General features: G+C 41.7%; 2 protein-coding genes across 2 annotated transcripts in view; both read left to right on the top strand.

Moving 5' to 3' along the window:
- The window catches only part of LOC117707204 (mitochondrial adenyl nucleotide antiporter SLC25A24-like), a 46624-nt gene extending 37845 nt beyond the window's left edge, over positions 1 to 8779 (top strand). Inside the window, exons 7-10 of the mRNA XM_034500622.2 lie at positions 1894 to 2001; positions 2857 to 3024; positions 3637 to 3784; positions 7115 to 8779. Of these exons, the coding sequence (XP_034356513.1) occupies positions 1894 to 2001; positions 2857 to 3024; positions 3637 to 3784; positions 7115 to 7290 (600 nt within the window). The 3' untranslated portion in view covers positions 7291 to 8779. The remainder of the gene's footprint in view (positions 1 to 1893; positions 2002 to 2856; positions 3025 to 3636; positions 3785 to 7114) is intronic.
- A 3853-nt stretch (positions 8780 to 12632) lies between these two features.
- Positions 12633 to 20108, top strand: part of LOC117707566 (mitochondrial adenyl nucleotide antiporter SLC25A24) — a 36506-nt gene continuing 29030 nt past the window's right edge. Inside the window, exon 1 of the mRNA XM_034500968.2 lies at positions 12633 to 12929. Coding sequence (XP_034356859.1) covers positions 12747 to 12929 — 183 coding nt within the window. The 5' untranslated portion in view covers positions 12633 to 12746. The remainder of the gene's footprint in view (positions 12930 to 20108) is intronic.

The raw sequence follows: 20108 nt of genomic DNA on the forward strand, positions 1-20108 counted from the left end.
CACTTTCTCCACTCAGTTGCTTCTTCTCACAGCAATAGAAATGAAACTAGAACAAATAGCAACTAAATTCCATCATGAGTGGATAAGGGAGGGACCACTCCAGCCACCGTGTTGGGAGGGTGTTTCTGGTTTGACCTTTACCGAGTGGAGATAAGTTCCTTCAATACGCATTTGAAAAAAATTCCCCAGGGCTTTAATCATGAATGAATGTTGGCTTTTTCTGTCTATTTAGATGATAATGTCTTTTTCCTTGTATCCAAGTGTTGTCCCACATTGATGTTTGTGAGGATGCTGAGCCTTTATCTTTGATAAAGATCCTCAGGCCTACTATCTGATCTTTTAAGTGTGCTGTTAAGTTTGGTTTGCTAGTGTTCTCTTGGGGATTTTTCCAAATATATCCATTGAAGATACTGTTTTGTCTTATTGTGTCTTTGACTTAGAGTAAGTGTGATGCTGGCCTCCTAGTAGGAGTGTTCTTTTCATTCTTAAAAAAGTTGAGAGTGACATCAGTTCTATAAACTAAAGCAATCTGATCATTGATTTCCTTTTGTTTGGAGATTTTTGGTTGGCGATCCTGTCTCCTTATTTGTTAATGGTCTGTTCAGGCTTTCTTTTTCTCCTTAATGAAGGTAGTGACTATTTTTTGGGGGAAAGGTTATGCAGGTTATTGGCATATAGCTCTTCATACTAGGCTCTTATAATCATGTATACTTCTCTAATACAACTGCAATATCCCCTTTTTCTAATTTTAGTTTTTAAAAAGACTTTTACCCCCCCTTCCCATTTTTTAAAAAACTGAGATACAGTCTTGCTATGTTTTGAGGCTGCCCCAGCACCTCAGCAGCTGGGGTTATCAGCACACACCATGGCATTTACCTACATGGCTCCTTTTTAATGGCACTGATCTTTAAGTAACTTTGCCATGTGCCCCCTTTTTATAGACAGTATGTAGATCTTTTAAATCTTTCTGCTCTGCTCAGACCCTACTCTCTGCCCCTTTTCTCATGATATATCTGGCTAAAAGTGGCCAACACATGCTGCAGCTTGGATGCTTTACTGCTTTGAAATTTTTCCTGCCAAATAAACCATTCTGTCACCTTTAAAATCCCAGGGCACAAACAACATGCGTCCTAAGGCTTTTACACATGTATGCATGTTTTGTCTGCAAGCATGTATGTGCATTCTGTGTATGTGCCTACTGCCTGCAGAAGTCAGAAGAGAGTGTACTAGATCCCCTGGAACTGGAGTTGAGAGTGGTTGTAGGCCTCCAAGTAGGTGCTGGGATCTGAACTAAGGTCCTCTGCAAGAGCAGCAAATGCTCTTAATCACTGAACCATCTCTTCATTTCTTTTATATTTAATTCTCTTTACACCCTAATTCTTTTATACAGTTAACAAGGGTTGCCTGTAGGTTAATTCCCAGTAGAGTCCCCATAAGCTTTACTGTCGTGATACTCTTTACCATATTCCTAGTAACAGAGTCTGTCCTGTTACGTTTGTAACTATCTGTCATTGATCATGTTGTCTTCCATGTGTAAAGCAGGATGCTAAAAAGAGATCAAAATACAACTTTTGTTTATATTATTTGCATGCTCCTTATGATGATGTAACAGATTCAAGAATAGACTTAAGTAATTTAACATTGCAATTGAATTATTCCACAGGAAAAAAAATAAAAGAAAAAAGCAGAATAGAAATCTTTAAATCATCTATTACATAGAAACTAAAATTTAGTATTATATTAGGTATTTAGTATTATATTAGGTTGTGCTAATTTTAGGCACCTGATATAAATTTTAGTATTATATAATTTTGCACTATTAGTTACTGTTATAAAACTTGAGAGGCATATATTTCAGTAATATTATGCATTTCAATATTTTTATTTATACAGTATAAGAGACTTCTTAGTTTTGATGATGCTCATTTAGGGGTTCTTCAAAGATTTATAGCTGGTTCCATGGCTGGTGTAACTTCCCAAACCTGTGTTTATCCCCTGGAGGTATGTATTGTAACATTTTAATTAAAATTATGCTATTAAGGCAACTAACAATCCGAAATGATTTCTAGATCGCTATAACAACTTTGTAAAGATTTTAACCTTGTATAAAGTGTCAATCTCAATAGACTATTGTTGTTTTAGACAAATGATATTGTAGATAGACCAAGAAAATACAGTTATTTATTTAGTCACTTGTTAGGCAAATATGGATTGTATGCATGCAAAGTTTAAGGCACTTTGCTAGGTATCATGTGGGATCCAAGGGAGACTCAGATGGAGATTTTGGTCACCATGTATTCCATGATCTAGAAGGGAAAATAAAAAAAAAAACTACAATGATATTAATGATCCAAAATTTAAAAGAGTTCTAGAAGATAGCTTAATATATAGTGCTGTGGAAACTCAAAGGGGAACATTTATTTATGTCTAGTTAAGAACTCCATGAAAGATATGAATACAGGGCGTAGGCTTTGAACATAAGGGATTATGAAAAAGACATTTTAGGGGAAAATAACCAGTTGAACAAGTGTAGTTTAATAAGTAGACATTTAATATAAGACTTTTTTGTGTTTTTATTGCTGTTGTTTGTGGGGTATTTTTTTTTTTTTTTTTTGAGACAGTGTCTTGCTCTGTAGCCCATGTAGGCCTGGAAGTCACTATTCAGCCCAGGCTGACATCGGGAGTGTAGGAATCCTCTTGCCTGGTCTTCCAGGTGTTGAGACTACAGGTGTAAGCAAACCACCAGGAATTTTATGATTTCTAATATATATATATATTAGATATAGCAGACCTAGATTGGGACATGCGTTAGGCAAATCTAATCAATATGTTTTTATTCCATTCGTTCGCACCTAGGTGCTAAAGACCAGGCTGAATTTAGGTAAAACTGGAGAGTATTCTGGGATTATTGATTGTGGCAGGAAACTTCTGAAGAGAGAGGGTATTCAGGCCTTCAGCAAAGGTTATGTTCCCAACCTGTTGGGCATCATACCATATGCAGGCTTAGATCTCACCATCTTTGAGGTGAGTTCATTCTCAGAAGTCCAACATTATGCATTATATTTGAAAAGGGGGCACAATATTTCTGTTGTAAAATATAGATATGGCTTTGCATAGAATAGCTTTTGATCAAGAATCAAACTGAGTATTTTTATTTGCCTTTCACTTAGACATCTGTAATCTAGTAATTTTGTTGTTGTTTTTTTTTTAAAACTCACTTCTTGACCATGATGATTATAGACATAACTTCTCATAAAATAGTAGTTTTCAGCCCTGGATATGCATCAGAATCACCCACTTGTAGATCTTTAAAAGAATAGATTCTCTTAGCCACATCCTGAGGTATTCTGATGGTGTGATGTTATCAGTTAAGGTCTTGGCATTTCATGGTCATGACCATGTTATCTGTCTCAGGACAGATTTGATGTTGGCATAAAAATGGTATTGAGTTAATTCCTGTGAGACTATCCAGAGTTTTTGCTCTGGTCTTTAAACCCAAAACAATAAAAGAAAAACAAAAAGCAAAGCCAGGCAAAGAGAACATAAGATAAACCTACAAACACAGACTGTGAACTCAGTTGCTAAACTTTATTCTACTTACTGTTGCAAGATCAAAGGTCCTTTCTTCTCTACCAGCTTCTGAAGAATTACTGGCTAGAACACTATGCAGAAAACTCTGTGAATCCTGGGATAGCAATTGTGCTGGGTTGTAGCACACTGTCACACACTGTCGGCCAGTTAGCCAGTTTCCCAATGAACCTTCTTAGAACTCGCATGCAGGCTGGTGAGTTTTTATTATTATTATTATTATTATTATTATTATTATTATTATTATTATTATTTTAGTTTAATGAAGTCATCACTGAGGTAAGAAATATGTTTTAAATAAGTATGAATTGATAATTTTAAAGGCATAAAACTCATACAATTGAAAACTGAAGCTAACCAATTTAAAGCACTTTTAAGGATTTATTTAAGTGTATGAAAGGGTTGCTTGCATGTATCTACATGTACTACATACAAGCAGTGCCCGAAGTAGCCAGAAGAGGGCAGGAGATCCCCAGGAACTGCAGTTATAGATGGTCATGTGCCTCCACATGGGTGCTGGGAACTGAACCTGGGTCCTCTGAAAGAACAATAAGTGCTCTTAACCACTGAGCCATCTCTCTTACAACTTTTTGTAAGTTTCAGTTTTCTTCTTCCACAGTTCTGTCTGGGGCCCTCCACATTTGCTTCAGTTATTTCTTTAAGGAGATTTTAATTAGGAAGGGTCATAGAGAACAAAAGAAAAAAATTGCATTCTTTAAATCAAATCAATAGCTAATGCACACCATCTTTGGTTTTGTTGTCACTGCAGTAAGCTGCTTCAGGATTCTCGCTCTTCAGTCTGTTCAGGGAGGTAATGGCAAACACTATGTGTTCTGTTTATCTGGGTGAAATGTTAGGAACTTAAATTTTAACAGTTTTTTTTTTTAATCACTTTTTAAAGATGAAAAAAGCAGCACAATGCTATTGTCTTCCCGAGTAAATCAAGGGTCTCACGGTGGGTAATATGCGTTTACTCTCTCCCACTCTTTCTCAATTAGGCTTTGGGTTTAATTTACACTACACTTGAGATGGAGAATTTCTCTCTCCACTATCATTCATAACTTATATTAAACTACCCTTCAGTCTTACTTCCAATGCCTCTGTGAAGTCTCTCATGAAAGACTTGTAAGTTGTTCCAAGGAACTTTCTGTAGAAACGGAAATCATTTATATCTGTTCTCCCTTGTATAGTAGCCACACATGGTATCCACACATATCAGGCATTTGAAATGTACTAGTATTACTGAGGAGTGAAAATTCAATTTAATTTAAATTAAATTTAAATAGCCACGTCTATAGTCACTACATGCGGTGATTTGAATAAAACATCCATCATAGACCCATAGGAAATGGCACTATTAGGAAGTGTGGCTTGATTGGAGTAGGTGTGGCTTGATTGGAGTAGGTGTGGCTTTGTCGGAGGAAGTGTATAACAAGTGGGTGGGGTTTGAGGTCTCAGAAGTGCATGCCAGGTCTAGTAGATCACAATCTCTTCCTGTTGCCTGTGGATCCAGATGTAGAACTGCTCCTTCTCCAGCACTGTGTTTGCTTGCATTCACCATGCTTTCCATCATGACCATAATAGACTAAATCTATGAAATATAAGACAGCTCTAATTGTTTTTCTTTGTAAGAGTTTCTGTGATCATGTTGTCTCACAGAGATAGAAATCCTAAGACAGAAGTTGGTACCAGGAGTGGGGTATTGCTGTGATAGGCCTGACCTTTTGTTTGGAGGAATGTGTACTTTTATTATTTATTTATTTATTTTTTTACACTCCAGATTTTATTCCCCTCCCCCTGTCCACCCTCCAACTATTCTACATCCCATACCTCCAACTCACCGTCTGTCTCCACGATGCTGTCCCTACACCCTACCTCCCACCCCAACTGACCTCTAAACTCCCTGGGGCCTCCAGTCTCTTGAGGGTTAGGTGCATCAGCTCTGATTGAACACAGACCCAGCAGTCCTCTGCTGTATATGTGTTGGGGTACTCATATCAGCTGGTGTATGCTGCTGTTTTGGTGGTCCAGTGTTTGAGAGATCTCAGGGATTCAGATAGGAATGTATACTTTTGATTTGAAAAGCAGTCGAACACTTTAAATGGGCCTTAATGGGCCATACTAGTAGGAACATGGAAACCAGTGGTGCTGATGTTGATTTGAACCACGGGAGCCTGACTCAAGAGGTTTCAGAGAAGAATGTTACTATGTGGCCTAAAGATGCTTGTGATATTTTGGTGAAGAATGTGGCTGCTTTCTGCCCTTGTCAAAAAAAATTATATGCGGGCAGTGTCATCTGGCCATTAGTGGCCACACTTGTGCAAATCTATAATGAAAAAGAGCAGACTGAACAAGGAAAGGTACAAAAATGTACAATTTGAGGAGAAAGAGGGCATCAAGAAGTGGAATGGAGCTAAGTCCTGTGTTCAAGGAGGTAAACAGATTAAAGAAAATTCTGATGTTTAATGGAAAAAAGGCAGTGGTGACTTCAGAGCAAGAGCCCACCCAGCTAAGCTTTCAATTGTGAAAAGGAATTAAAGAAGAGATTAGAGCTTCGATGTGGTGTTGCAATGCCTGTAATCTCAGTACTCTAGAGGCAGGCACTGGCAGATCTCTTGAGTTTGAGGCCAGCCTACTCTACAGATTGAGTTTCAGGACAGCCAAGCTTAGGTAGTGAAGGAAACCATTGAAAGCACAAAGCTGGTGAAGATAGAATTGAACAAGGAGGCCATGTCGCAGCCCCAGTGAGCAGCAGAACTTGGCAGCTTTGGCCATGTGGTTCTGTCTTTAGAGTCAAGGATAGAAGAAAGGGGTTATGGAATCTTCCTCTGAGACTAAGAAAAACAAACCAGGCATGTGTCAGGCATGTTCCTTTATGGAGGCCCAGAGAGGCCACTGTGTGATGCTGTGAAGATGTAGCCTGGGTTGCCTTGGAGACTCCAAGATGCTGGAGAAGCCAGGGCTGTGGGATACCTGCTGAGGAAGCTGCTAACAGGGAGTGGAGCCAGCCCAAGAGAAAGGGTGTGTTGCAGACAGTATACATGAAAGGAGCTGGAGATCTGAAGACCGTTTTGACATCTGACATGGAGATGCAGAGTTTGGAGTCTGGCCAGCTGGTTTTCGTCAGTACTCCCTCACTGTGTTCCCTTTTGGAATTGAACTGTGTATCTTGGGCCTGGAAGTATGTGATGCCTTTTGATTTTGATGTTATTTTTTATAGGAGATTACAGTTAAGAGATTGTATGAATTTCCAAAGAGACTTTGAACTTTGGACTTTTAAACAATTTTGCCGTTGTTATAAACTATGGGGACTTTTTGAAGTTGTACTAAATGCCTTTTACATTATGATACGGCTACAAACCTATGGGGGCAGGGAGTGGACTGTGGACATTACCCTATTGATGTATAGCTTATATATGAGTATCCTGTGAAATGATTTTAATTTCTATAAGTTCTTATTATCTTTGGGCTAGATTATATGTAAATATTAAATACTGAGCTATACTGTTTCTTTTTAAATTTATAGACAAGCTGGAAAAGAAAACAGTCCGAATGATACAGCTCATCCGGGAGATACACACTAAGGAAGGGAAGAAGGGGTTTTACAGGGGTCTCACCCCTAGTTTCCTCAAGCTGCTTCCTGCCGTGGGCATTGGCTGTGTAGCTCACGAGCTGGTGAAGGTGATTTTTGGATTAACCTAGAAGTGGAATACCAAACTGTCATCATTGTCATAATCACTGAGGTATAAGATAATATCTGGGTTATAAGGAGATCTTACTTCTTTCTAAAAAGGAAGAAACATCAACTACTTGTACAAAATTACTTTGTCTTTATTTATTATAAAATACACAAATTAAATGGTAGTTTTGGTAAAAAATTATTCAATAACTTAAAATCCCTTATTATCCACAGGAGTCTTATTGTACATTTCCTGTTACCTTTTCCAAAATCCTAAAACTAGTTTTTGATTGGATGATAAAACATTTGCTAAGCTACACAAGAGTTCCTGTTAGAAATTCTCTTTAAGTTAAGCTTGAACGTGTTTTATATAGTAAAGCAAAAATCAGTGCACTTAAACTTAACGTTACAGTTAATTTCTTCAGCAAAATAAGCAAGCCACTTAATAATTCCATTTAGAGTGTTATGAGTCAGTTCCCTTGCTAGCCCTGGGTCCCCTTCAGTTTCTGCACATTGGATCCCCCTCACCCCATGAAGACGGTTTTATCTTTCTAGGCATCTTTGTAGACAAGAGCTGCCTCCCTTCCCTCACCTGGGGTAACTCCTGTATACAGTTTTCACAGACGCTGGAGTGCTTCACTCAGGGTAACAGCTTCTCTTTCCCTCCATTATGAGAAAGGCTGGCTATCATTTCTTAATTCTTTCTGTTTGTGCACCTATCTCAGCCCTCTTAGGTAATCTGACTGAAACTGGCTGGTGGAGCTGGAGGTGGGGCAGCTTCAGGTGTGTGACTCAGAGCTGTAGGTTATCTCTAAAGCTCGTCTTCCGAGTCATTACTTTTTATTTGCAGTGTGAATGGGAGCCGCAGGAGTCATGAAACTGACTGAGCAGTAATGCTGTTATAGCCTAAGATCCCACTGTTACAATGACATGACTGTTGTCGGAACTCTGCTAATAGTTCTGTATTAACTTTTTTACTTCATTAGCAAATATGAACTGTACAAGATGAACATTTCCTCCGTGTCATTTTCATACATTATACTATTCATTGTGATCACATTCAACAACAAACTCTGGTTTAAAGTGAGCAAAGGATTTGGATAGACATTTCCCCAAAGAGAATGTACAAGCGACACAGATAAGCAAAGAAAACCTGCTTGGCATTCCTGGTCACAGGGAAAAGCAACTTCAAACCTCAAGGACGTCCCATCTCACACCGCTGTGAAGGCTGTCATTAAGAAACCAGCCAGTGTTGGTGAGGACTCGGAGAAACTGGAACCCTGTGTGTGGTTGACGGAGCACAGTGTCATGGAGAAGTGTTCCTCAGCAGACCTCACACAACCAAAGTAGAATGTATGACCCAGCACTTACACTATTTCAGAAACAATTCAGAGTAGGCTCTCAAGGAGCAGTGTGCTCATCTATGCTCATATCAGCATTGCTTGCAAGAACCAAAATGTGTGAGCAACCTGGATGTCCATTTACATGTGAATAAACTGTGGTATATGCATACATCGGAATGCTGTTTCTCCTTTGAAAGAAATCCTGATGCATATTACATATGGATGAACCTGGACGGTGTTACCTTAAGGGAAGTGAACTGGTCACAAAGGATAAACATATGAGGTGCCCTAGTGTGGTTAGACTCATAGAGGCAGGTAGAAGGGTGGTTGCCAGAGGCTTGGGAGGGAGAGGTGGCAACTGGAGGTACAGATGGTTGTGAGCTGCCATGTAGGTGCTGGATACAAACCCGGGTCCTCTGGAAGAGCAGACAGAGCTCTTCACTGCTAAGTCATACCTCCAGCCCCCATCCCAAATTTCTTATAGTGTTAGAACCCTTAAGAAACCGTTATGTTGTTTTCTGTCTCCCTGGACTGGAAGATAGGCTCCATGAACACAGGGCTTCAGGTCATTTTCTTCCTTGTTGTCTTTGCTATTTGGAGGTCTTTAGGTGACACATAGCAGGCACTCAATGAATATTAAATATTAAAACATGTATGGGAAGGAACATCTGTTTACCCTTGTTTTGTATTTGGTAGAGGGCAAGGTTTTTTTTTCCCCCCACCTCTTGTTACCAGTCTTTTTTCAACCTTAATTCTGGCCTTTTCTTATCAGAATGTTGAATATTACAATATAGTACCTAACTCTAAGATAATTCAGGGAGAGCCTCTGTATAAAATAATGATATTGTAGCTTTCCTGCCACCTTTTGTGTATTTGTGTGTGTGTGTTCATATGAGTGGGTGTGCAGGTGGAGCCAGGAGGTTGACATCAGGCATCTTTCTTAATCTCTCCCTACCTCTCATACACAAGCAAGTGCTAAGGCATGCGCATGGAGGTCAGAAGTCAGTTGCTGGGGGTCAGTTCTTTCTCACCCTGTGGGTCCCAAAGGTTGAACTCAGGTCAATAGGATTAACTACAGGTATCTTTACTTCCTGAGCCATCCCTGTAGCCCTCCACCTTATTTATTTATTTATTTATTTATTTATTTATTTATTTATTTTTGATACAGGGTCTCTTGTAACCCTGGAGCTTCCCTATTCAGTCAAGATTGGTTGGGTAGCAAAGATCTAGAGATGCCCCATCCTGGCTTTTCCAGCGCTAGGATTCTAGGTGTGCACTGCCACGTTCACTTTGTTGTTTTAGATGTAGGTACTAGGGTCTCGACTCTGGTCCTCATGCTTACAAAGCACTTTACTGACTGAGACATCTTTCCAGCTCTCTCCACGCCTAACCCTGTATTGCATTATAACTTAATGTGCTTTTAATTTACCTTCTAAAACAATGAACCTTCCTAGGAACTCTGTTTTCAGTAGCTTAACACGTGTCACTCTCCTGTGCTGTAATAAACCTCTAGCTAAGAGTTTTGTTTTCCTCTAGCCTGTGGTCACTTCTATCATTGAGCCTGGTGTAAACGTCCCAATGGCCCTCTGAACTGTATTTACTTTGAACTTTCTCTCCTGCTGGAAGTGTATTTACTTTGAACTTTCCCTCCTGCAGGAAGGTAGGAAAGCAAGCAGAAGGAAGGTAGGAAAGAGTTAGGATGGTAAACAAAGTGAATGAAGATCAGGTTGCAGTGCAGTACATTGGCAGCCCTGAGAATGCCATCCTCTTACATGATTGCTGTGGGCCCTGTGTTGCAAAGAGAAAAGCAGCCAAGCTTTGTCACATACAGGGTATCTTAAAGAGAATTATTTTATACTGGGCAAGTTTTGAACCTGTGTGAACTTATTCAGTAGAACATATTCTGCAGGTAAGAAAAAAATTAATTATTATGTGTCTTTTGTGTACATCATGACTTGCCTTCAATACTTGTGTGAAGTATCTCCAACATAAAAATGGAGAAATGTATTTGTTTATTTTATCCTCATGTTTAGTTTATCCTCATGGCTGATAGAAGATTCATGAAGGTTAAAATATATGGAGGCTTAGTGAAACCTCTCACCTTGTGAAGATGGTCGCATGAACACCCTCAGCATGCATTTCCTTTACCCTGATAGACCTCTGGGTGTGTAGACCAACCTCCGCCTTCACTCACCTCTTCATGCTAGCTAGCTTCCTAGCCAAATCCCAACCTCCCATCTCTGATGCCACAAACATTGTAGGAGAACGCAGGCAGGTAAGTTCTCGGCTGTAGCCTCAATGCTGGCGGTCAAACCAAGCACCAGCGACTGTGTTTCTTCCACCATCATATGGATGGCTTTTACTTTACTGCACTGCCCATCTGTGAAGGAGGGGCACGTTTGTTTGTTTGTTTGTTTGTTTGAAGAGTATCAGGGCTTTGCTCACTCCAAAAGCCAGTTCACAGAATTTGCAAGCCCACGCAACATGGAAAAGTAGCAGCTGATGTGTGCTCACTCACAGATTCCAGCCGAGCTTTGCCTACTCTCCAGAGTGGCGATATCCTTTCAGGTCACTCGCTGAACTTCGCTTACTTCCTGCCTTCTTCAACCAAAACATTGTTTCAACCATTCCTCCACTTTCATTATCTTTACAAATGTAAAGGTTACAGACGGTGGAAGATTCTGTTTTGGTGTATCTGACAGTTCGCCATAGTTACACTTGTGCTTCTGGTTTTCTCCTCTGGGGAACTCCTCGCTCATCAGTCAGCGCAGGGCTCCACCACCTTTCCTTTCTACTACACAGCTTGTCTTACTCAGACCTGCCTGGTGGCTTTAACTGTAAGGAAGATAGGAAAGAAAAAAGAAGGAGAGGTGCGGGGAGGGAAAGAGGGATGTTAAGAAGAAAGCATGGAGGGTTAGAGATGGCGAGGAGGAGGGGCTAACGGAAGGAGAGAGGAAGAAGGAAGGGGAGAGAAACTCCCAGTGTTTTATATATAAAATAGAAATATACAATATTGATCAATTCCCTATGATTACTGTTATTAAAAATGATTCAATTTTTTACACTCAAATATAGTTTTCAGGACGCAACTTAAATAAATGTTGGAACACTGAAGGTTTTTTTTCCCATTAATTAATTTATTTATTCACTGTACATCCAAATCACAACTCCCCTCTCCTCCCAGGCCCTCCTGACACGGCCCATCCACCCAGATACACTGAAGTCTTAACAGAGCTTTTAAATAGTTTCCATTTTAAATACCCGAAGGCAACAACAGGACATTACCACAGTTTCTGCTAAGCAGCAGTGATTGAATTGAGAATATTCCAGAGAAGGACATTTCCCCTGATGGCAAAGCAGCTGTTCACATTCTACTTTACTGATAGAAGGCTATCCAGGAATTACATATCCGAAGGATCAGGTATCGAAGTCTCTGTAGTTCCAATGTTCCTTCAGTTATCCCAGAAACTGCGTCTCACCTTAACTATAAACCGCAAACCTCAGGACCACACTTTTCTTGAAGGGAAGGAGCTGAAGTTTCTTTGCGTGCTGTGGGAAGGCACCCACTGTGCTCCATCTCCCCTCTAGGGTCTCCCGGGTGGCTGATGCTGTTCTCAGAAAAAGGTCCCAGGCCCCTTTTCTCTCCCTTTGGTCTGGCATCCCTTTCCACATTTGACTCGCAGTCCCGGGTACTCACCCACTGCTGTCTTTCTGGTGAACTCAAACAGCAATTGTCTAAGTCTTCCAGCCCAACGGGCCTTTGAGGTTGAGCTGCCCGTCAAACTACCTCTGCACCTCAAGGTTTAATCTGTCCGTGAGGCTTCCGGCTTTGGACAGCAGAAACCCTCCCTGGGTCCCTAGCACTCTATCCTACCTGCCTGCAGGTTCTGGAGGCTGGAAGCTGGAGGCTGGCTCATCCCCTCCCAGCCGCCAGCCCAGGCCTGGGCCAGCTCCGCCCCGAGCAGCTGCTGGGCGGCCACACCCTTTGCCGAGCCCGGTTCCTGTGAGCCAGAAGCCTCGCCCCCCCTCCCCCCCACCGACGACACTCCAGACGCCCTACCGCCGCCGCCCTACCCCTCCAGGCCTTAGCACTCGGATCGCGCCCGGCCAGTTCACCGTGACTTCTCCCCGGGACCATGCTGCGCTGGCTGCGGGCTTTCGTGCTGCCCACCGTGGCCTGCCAGGACGCCGAGCCGCCCACGCGCTACGAGACGCTCTTCCGGGCGCTGGACCGCAATGGGGACGGCGTGGTGGACATTGGAGAGCTGCAGCAGGGGTTGCAGAGCCTGGGCATCCCTCTGGGCCAGGACGCCGAGGAGGTGGGTCGCTGTGGGGTGCTGGAGTGGCCGCAGGCGCTGCAGGGACACTGCCAGGTCCTGGGAGGGCGGTGGCCTGAGGCCAGGCAAGAAGGCAGGAGGAACTATGCCGGCCAGCCCGCTGGAAGAGCTCCAGAGAATTGGATCTGGAAGGCTGCGGGTATTTTCCCCAGATAAATTAGTGTTGCACACTTAAAACTGTCAACGCTTTCGTTCTTAGAGCATCTCTGGTTCTTGGTTTATCATCTGTCTGGTCCTTTGCAAACTTCTCATGATTGTCCTGCTGTAGACTTTAGTGAGTCTCAACTTGAATCAGCTTTGTTACAACTAGAGTTTATTGTTTCTAAAAGGGGTTAAAACTGGCCTTGCTCCCAGCTGTTGGTTGAGGTAGAAAGGCCACATTCCGTTTTTATGACATTCTAAGTTAGTGCCGAGAGTGCACACATTGATCTGAAGGGTTGACCTGTTGCAAAGCAATTGGACTTTCTCTGAGTCATATGAATTGTGCCCCTGACATCCAGGCCCCTTAGCAGGGTGGGGACACTAGATCTGGAACTTGTCCAGCCCGCTGTCTTACAAGAGGACGCTGGCTTTTCTATCTTAAGAGGAACGTGCTTGAGTTACTGAGTGGGCCACCAACTGTTCTGTACCTATATTTAAAACTCCTCTTTCAGTCACTGTCAGTGTCATTAATAGAGGCCTCTTCACTTTAGTCTGTCCTCTTAGTAAGTTACAACTTTATTTTTTTTTTTTGGAAACTACCAATTTTGCCCCAGGGCATTATTATGTATAACTTTACAGAACTTCTGTCTCTTCAGGGTCCCCTTTTCATTCCTGATCTTAGTTCTTCTCCCATCTTTGCTCTGGCTGTAGATTTGCCTATTCAATACACTTTTCGAAAGAACCAAGTTTGAGTGCGTCTCTTCTACTTGCTCTGGGGTGATTCATTTCCTCCCATTTCTTGAATCAAAGGCCTGCCTGGCTACTTCTGAATGATAGCATCTCTTCAGGCACCCCATGGCTGCATCTCAAAGGCATGTTTCTGGTTATTTGTTGTTTTTATTATTCTCTTCCAAGTGTTTTCTAATCACTGACACCATTTCTTTAACTCATGTATCATTAAATATACTAGTACATTTTTGTTCTTTGAAAATATGAATGAAGTAGACAACGCATCTGGTGCATGCCTACAATCCCAGGGCTCTGGGAGCTGAGGCTGGGGAACTGTCACAAGTTACAGGTCAGCTTGGGCTCTGTCCTCTCCTTATCTAAGTCAAACTGTAGTGAACAGAAACAAAGAGCAACAACAGACCTCAAGACCCCCAACCCCACAATAACAACAACCCCACAATAACAACAACCCCCAGACAACTCAGAGTCAGAGGGAAAGTTTGTAATTTAAAATATTACTTATAAAATGAATTATGTAAAAAATATGTATATAAACATATAGAACAGAGCAGTTCTATATGTTCATGTTCATCACTAATAAATATATATATTTTGCATGTGCATGCACATGTGCACACGTACGCACATGTGCACACACAGACATATATAATATTTTGTTCAGATGTGTAGCGTCACTACTGGCATGATCAACTATTCTCAACATTAACACATTCTTCTACAGAAGGTTAGTAATGCTTACTTCTCAATGGTAAGAGTTTTTGTACTTTTTTCTTTACAACATTTGTAGTACAATTAAGGGAAAGTTTTGACTGACAGTCACCTCCTCTGTGGTATGTCTTCCTAGACTATCTTCTAGAGATGAGCTAACTGCATACTGCCGTGGGTGGCTTCCTCACCTCATATGTCACTACTGTTAGAATTCTTGAGTGATATTACTTATTTAATCATTGTGCCCTCCAATAAGATCACACTCATTGGATCAACATGATACGAAAGGATTTAGAGCAAGCACATGAAATACACTGACACGGCAGTGACTTGTCCTTTAATAATAATAATAATAATAATAATAATAATAATAATAATAATAATAATAGAACTTTAAATCAGTTGTGTTACCTTTACACACTTGTTTATTTGTGTATGTGTGTGTTTGTGTACATGTGTGCATGCGTGCACACATGCATGCATGGGAGCCATCGTGTGTGGAGGTCAGAGGACAAGTCACACAGTCACTTCTCTCCTTTTACAGGTGAGCACCAGGATGGATCTCAGGCTTTGGTGGCAAGCGCCTTTACCCTCTGAGTTGCCCTGTAGGCCCAGTTGTTAGTGCTTCTGTTTTCATTGGAAGTAGGACAAGCTAGCCAAAACCATGCTGGGGGAAATTGGGTAAACATGTGGTATGTGATATGACAGGGAATTCCTTGGGCATGGGCCAACTTGTACATCATATTATCTGTCATCTGGACATATATTTCCTGCCTATGTTTCCACTTCAGGCCATTTCTCCTCACATAAGCAGTGAATCCCCCGTCCCCCAACACATTCTAGAAAGATTTTTTTTTTTTTTTGTCTTCTCTTCGCTTTCCCAAGGCTGGAATATGGCAGCTCAAACACCCAGTGATCCTTAGTTAACCAAGCTCCAGCTTTTCCTCCTCATTTGTGCAGGAGTGGGATTTGAAAGAAAGAGCTTCATACAACACAGAAGTTCCTAGAAAGTCTAGGCCAGTCCCATAGGGAATTAGCCAAATGGTATTGACAAGGGGACACTTGTGTTGGGGAGGAGTGGCCTAGCTTGAAGCTTGAGCTCCCCACAGACTCCAGTCATTGCCTGGAACAACCCAGGGAAAAGATGGCCTTGCAGTATAACGGAAGGTGCCGTGGCTGGAGGCCAGAGGATAGTCAGCTGTGCCCCTGTGTAGGGTTCCTTGAAAAGAAATAATTCCACCCTCCCTGGGCCATCATTTTCACAATACACAAAAACTTTCTTCAAGATTCTAAAAGGACCTTGAGACCAGAGAGGCTGTTAATCCCTGCCACACGGTATTTTGAATGATTGTATGAAATGTATGACATCATGTTTATAATATATCACCAATACCCTGATTGCCATTAGCTTATCAATAGTTTCAAAATAAGGTAATTACAACATTTCTCCCCTTCCCCCTTCCTGTTCAGTCCTCCTTGCTTGCCTATAAATTCAAGGGCACTTTCTTCATTGTTACACACACACACACACACACACACACACACACACACACACGCGCGCGCGCGGCTCTGAGCAGTCTGTCTACTGCTACTTGTATGCATGGTTTCAGGATTGACTATTTGGTATTGGACAACTAATTTTGTGCTGTTCCCTGGGGAAGACAGTCTCTCCCACTTTGAGCATTCCTTATTGGCTTGTGTAGGGCTGAGGCCTCATGAGATTTTCTCCATCCAGTTTGGCACATCTATTGGTGTGATCCTTGTTCAGCTCACGTTTGGGCAGTCATTATGACTTCAGGGATGAGATTTTGGTTAGACTCTATGGATGTTGTTTCTGACATTACTAGGAGACACGGTCTCACAGTAGACTCCCCTATCCTTTGGCTCTTATAATCTCCCCATCTTGTCTACAATGTTCCCTGAACCATAGGTTTGGGAGTGTATTGTAGATGTGTCCATAAAGACTGGGTTCCACAACTCTGCATTTTGATTGATTTTGTCTGTTGCAAAGAGAAGTTTCCTTGATGAGGGGTGAACACCACCCCTATCTGTAGGTATATCTTAGTCAGGGTTCCTATTCCTCTAGAAAATATCACTACTGAGAAGCACGTTGGGGAGGAAAGGGTTTATTCAGCTTACACTTCCACATTACTGTTCATCACCAAAGGAAGTCAGGACAGGAACTCACACAGGCTAGGAACCTGGAGGCAGGAGCTGGTGGAGAGGCCATGGAGGAATGCTGCTTACTGACTTGTTTCCCCTGGCTTGCTCAGCTTGTCTTCTTATAAAACCCAGGACTACCAGCCCAGGGATGGTACCACTTACAAGGGGGCTTCCCCTCTTGATCACTAATTGAGAAAATGCCTTACAGCTGGATCTCATGGAGGCATTTCCTCAATGAAGGCTCCTTTCTCTGTAATAACTTTAACTTGTGTCAAGTTAAAGAAATCAGGCAGTACAAGGTATAAGGATGAATGTTTAGATTGTTAGTAGGGATTATGCTGATTTAGTAAATTAGTGGCTACAGATTGTCCTCTAATAGCCATGGCTTCACTAGCGCTGGTAGTTAGCTAGGTTTCCTGTGCCAGATATGTTTTCCCTCTTGTTGAGAGGGTCTTAAATTTACTTTGAGAGTGGTTGGTTACCACCAATATGTGTGAAACTACTGAACCCTTTAGGTTGTTCTGCCATTCTGGTTGTTATTGTGGTTCCTCTGTGTTATGGCTAGATCAGGTCAGTTCTAGCTCAGGGGCCTCCCGGCTCTGTTTCTGAAGTACCTGGGCAACCAAGGGCAACACAATAGGTTGTACAGCTTGGAAGTCTTTTTGATGGCACTGGCCAACAACTCAAAAGAGGGCTTCTCGGGTCTGCTTAGGTAGTTTTTGGTTCTTTGAGGGAGCATTGCATCCCAGATGAGAAATGTTCATTAAAGCTATAAATGCATATTTACACACAGAATTACGTGTATTAGAGTTATTTTTAGGTAAATAATTAATAGTATGATGGCCTTTGCAGGCATCTTTACTGTTAATTTACCGTCTTTGTCCCTCTGTATTTACCTTTTCCTGCCTCCGCCTCCCAATCCCTTTCACATATCCTCATCAGATCACATGTATCCTAAAATTTCTCTTTATCTCTTCCCTCCTTCTCCTGTGTTTACCTCTCTCCTCCTCCCTAATGAACACCCTTCCCCCCTCCCCCAGACCACTAGCACCCTGGTATCCATCCCCCTTCCATTGCTCCTCAATACCTCTCTCCTGGCAACGGTCCTGATTTCCTCTCCTAGTTTCTGTTGTTATTCCAGGCTATGTACTCATATCTGAAGATTTGGAAGTAGGAGCCCCCGAGGAGAGGAAACATGGATGCTGGTCTTTCTGGGTCTGATTGTTTCCAGTCCATTTACCTGCAAACTCTGTGATTTTACTCTCCCTTACAGATGAACAGTATTGCATGGTGCATGTGCACTACATTTTCATTGTCATAGGATGGATACATTTTGAGAAATGGAAATTATGAAGTCTGAGGATTATGCATATAAATTCAGTTGTGTATTTCTTTGAAGAAACTTGGTTTTCCCTGCACTCTGTGCTGACTGACAGTATGCACGTTTCCAATCCCATCCACTTGGAATGCCAGCTTTTATAATGTTCTCATTCTGAGAGATAAATTCCTTTATAGTTTTACTTTCTTGTTCTGTTCTGTGGACTGGCATATGCCTTCACACACAGTCTATTGGTTCTAATGCTAATCTCTTCCAAAATTACTTACAGACACATCCAAGAATGTCTTTATTGGCTACCTGGATATCGTTTTTTATACTAATCAAGTTAGTCCATAAAGCTCACCATTATATCTGGGAAACTGGGGCCAATAAAATGCTTCAATTTGATGACTCAGTCAAAAGATATTGACCAAGGCATGGTCAAGCGTTGTTACATTGTCAAGGACTGAAGAGATGGTTTATTCGAGGGGTAAGAACTATGGATGACTTCAAGTTCCAAGATAATAGTTTGCCCCTAAGACAGATGTTTACCTTGAAGGGAAATCCCTGTAGATTTTCACCTAATTTTACCTCTTCCTCAAATTTCCAAGCTTTTAGAATAAATTTAGTACATAGAAGACAGCAAATGACTTTTTAAGTTTTTTGGATTTTATACTTTTTTTTTACATTTATTTATTATGTATACAAACCTGTATTCCATGGTGCACTGGTGGAGATCAGAGGACAACTTGTAGGAGGCAGTTCTCTCTCTGGGGAGGGAACCCAGGTTGTGAGGATTGGTGGCAAGTACCTTTACTGTCTTGCCTGCTCTAGTGTCTTTATATTTTGGTAAAATATATAACAAAAAATGCCTGAGTAGAATGTAGAAAGCTGACATAAAGTGCACAGCAGTGAACCATTGGTAGGCATCCCAGAATTACTAGTGGAAGAGAAAAGACTATGGCAGGCAGTCCTGAGACAAAATCAGGAGCCCGCCTGCTATGAAGTTGCTGCGCTACACTTTTGATGCTATGACCTCTGCTTTCTCTTTTTAAAAATTTATTCTTTGAAAATTTCATACATGGATACGATGCATCTTAGCCATATCCACCTCCGCTTCCTCTCTTCTACTTTCCTTAGCCTCCGCCCCCTTCAGCTTCCTCTTTTGTTTAATTAATTAACAAACACAGCCCATATGTGAATGACTGTGGGGTCATCCACTGGCATGGACAACATCCCGGTGGCCACCCCACTAAAGACAGCAGCTATCAAAAGCTCCTCAGCTAGGGGTGGAGTGTCAGGAGCACGTCCCACTCTGTGCACATGTGTTTTAAACTGGCTTGGTGTTACATAGGCTTTGTGCAGCTAATCACAGCTGCTGTGAGTTTATGTGTGCAACAAACACATCATGTCTGGAGGATGGAATTTCTCAGCACTCCTTGCTACCTCTGGCCCTTACAGTGTTCTTTGTGCCCCTGCTTCCCTGATGTGTCTTTAACCCTTTACTATGATGTTAAGAGGGAAAATTCATATAAGTTCTCCTAGTACTCAGGCTTATGAACTCAGGTCTCCTGCAAAAGCAACTAGTAACTCTTAACTTCTGAGCCATCTCTCGAGCCCCACAAAAGAGGGCTTTATCGCTCATGGAGAACAGTTTAAGTATACGGCAGAGGATGTGGAGTCACACCTGACATGTTCAAGTAGAGAATACACCTCTATAGGTGGTACCCCCGTGACCACACAGAAAAGACCCAAGTTATGACCAAGATAATGAGGAAAGCCAGCTGATAGCATTTTCAAGATTGATAGGGAAGAATGAACCGCAAGGCTGATAGTATCGGGCTATAATATGCAAGTATTTTATCAAACTTCACTTTTCACTTCTGGAAATTGCCCTGATCATTGTTTGCTTATTGATTTTTATGTACCAAACTAATGAATACACAGCAACAGTTCCTTTTGACCTTGTGCACTGCTGTACCTCCAGCTTAATGAACATTGTCTTACACTGTTCAGTGACTGCAGCTAAATAAAATTTTTTACACTGTTTGGGGGATTTTTCTGATCATTGACTCTTTATA

This window comes from Arvicanthis niloticus, chromosome 4 (assembly GCF_011762505.2).
Source record: "Arvicanthis niloticus isolate mArvNil1 chromosome 4, mArvNil1.pat.X, whole genome shotgun sequence".
NCBI classification, from domain to species: domain Eukaryota; kingdom Metazoa; phylum Chordata; class Mammalia; order Rodentia; family Muridae; genus Arvicanthis; species Arvicanthis niloticus.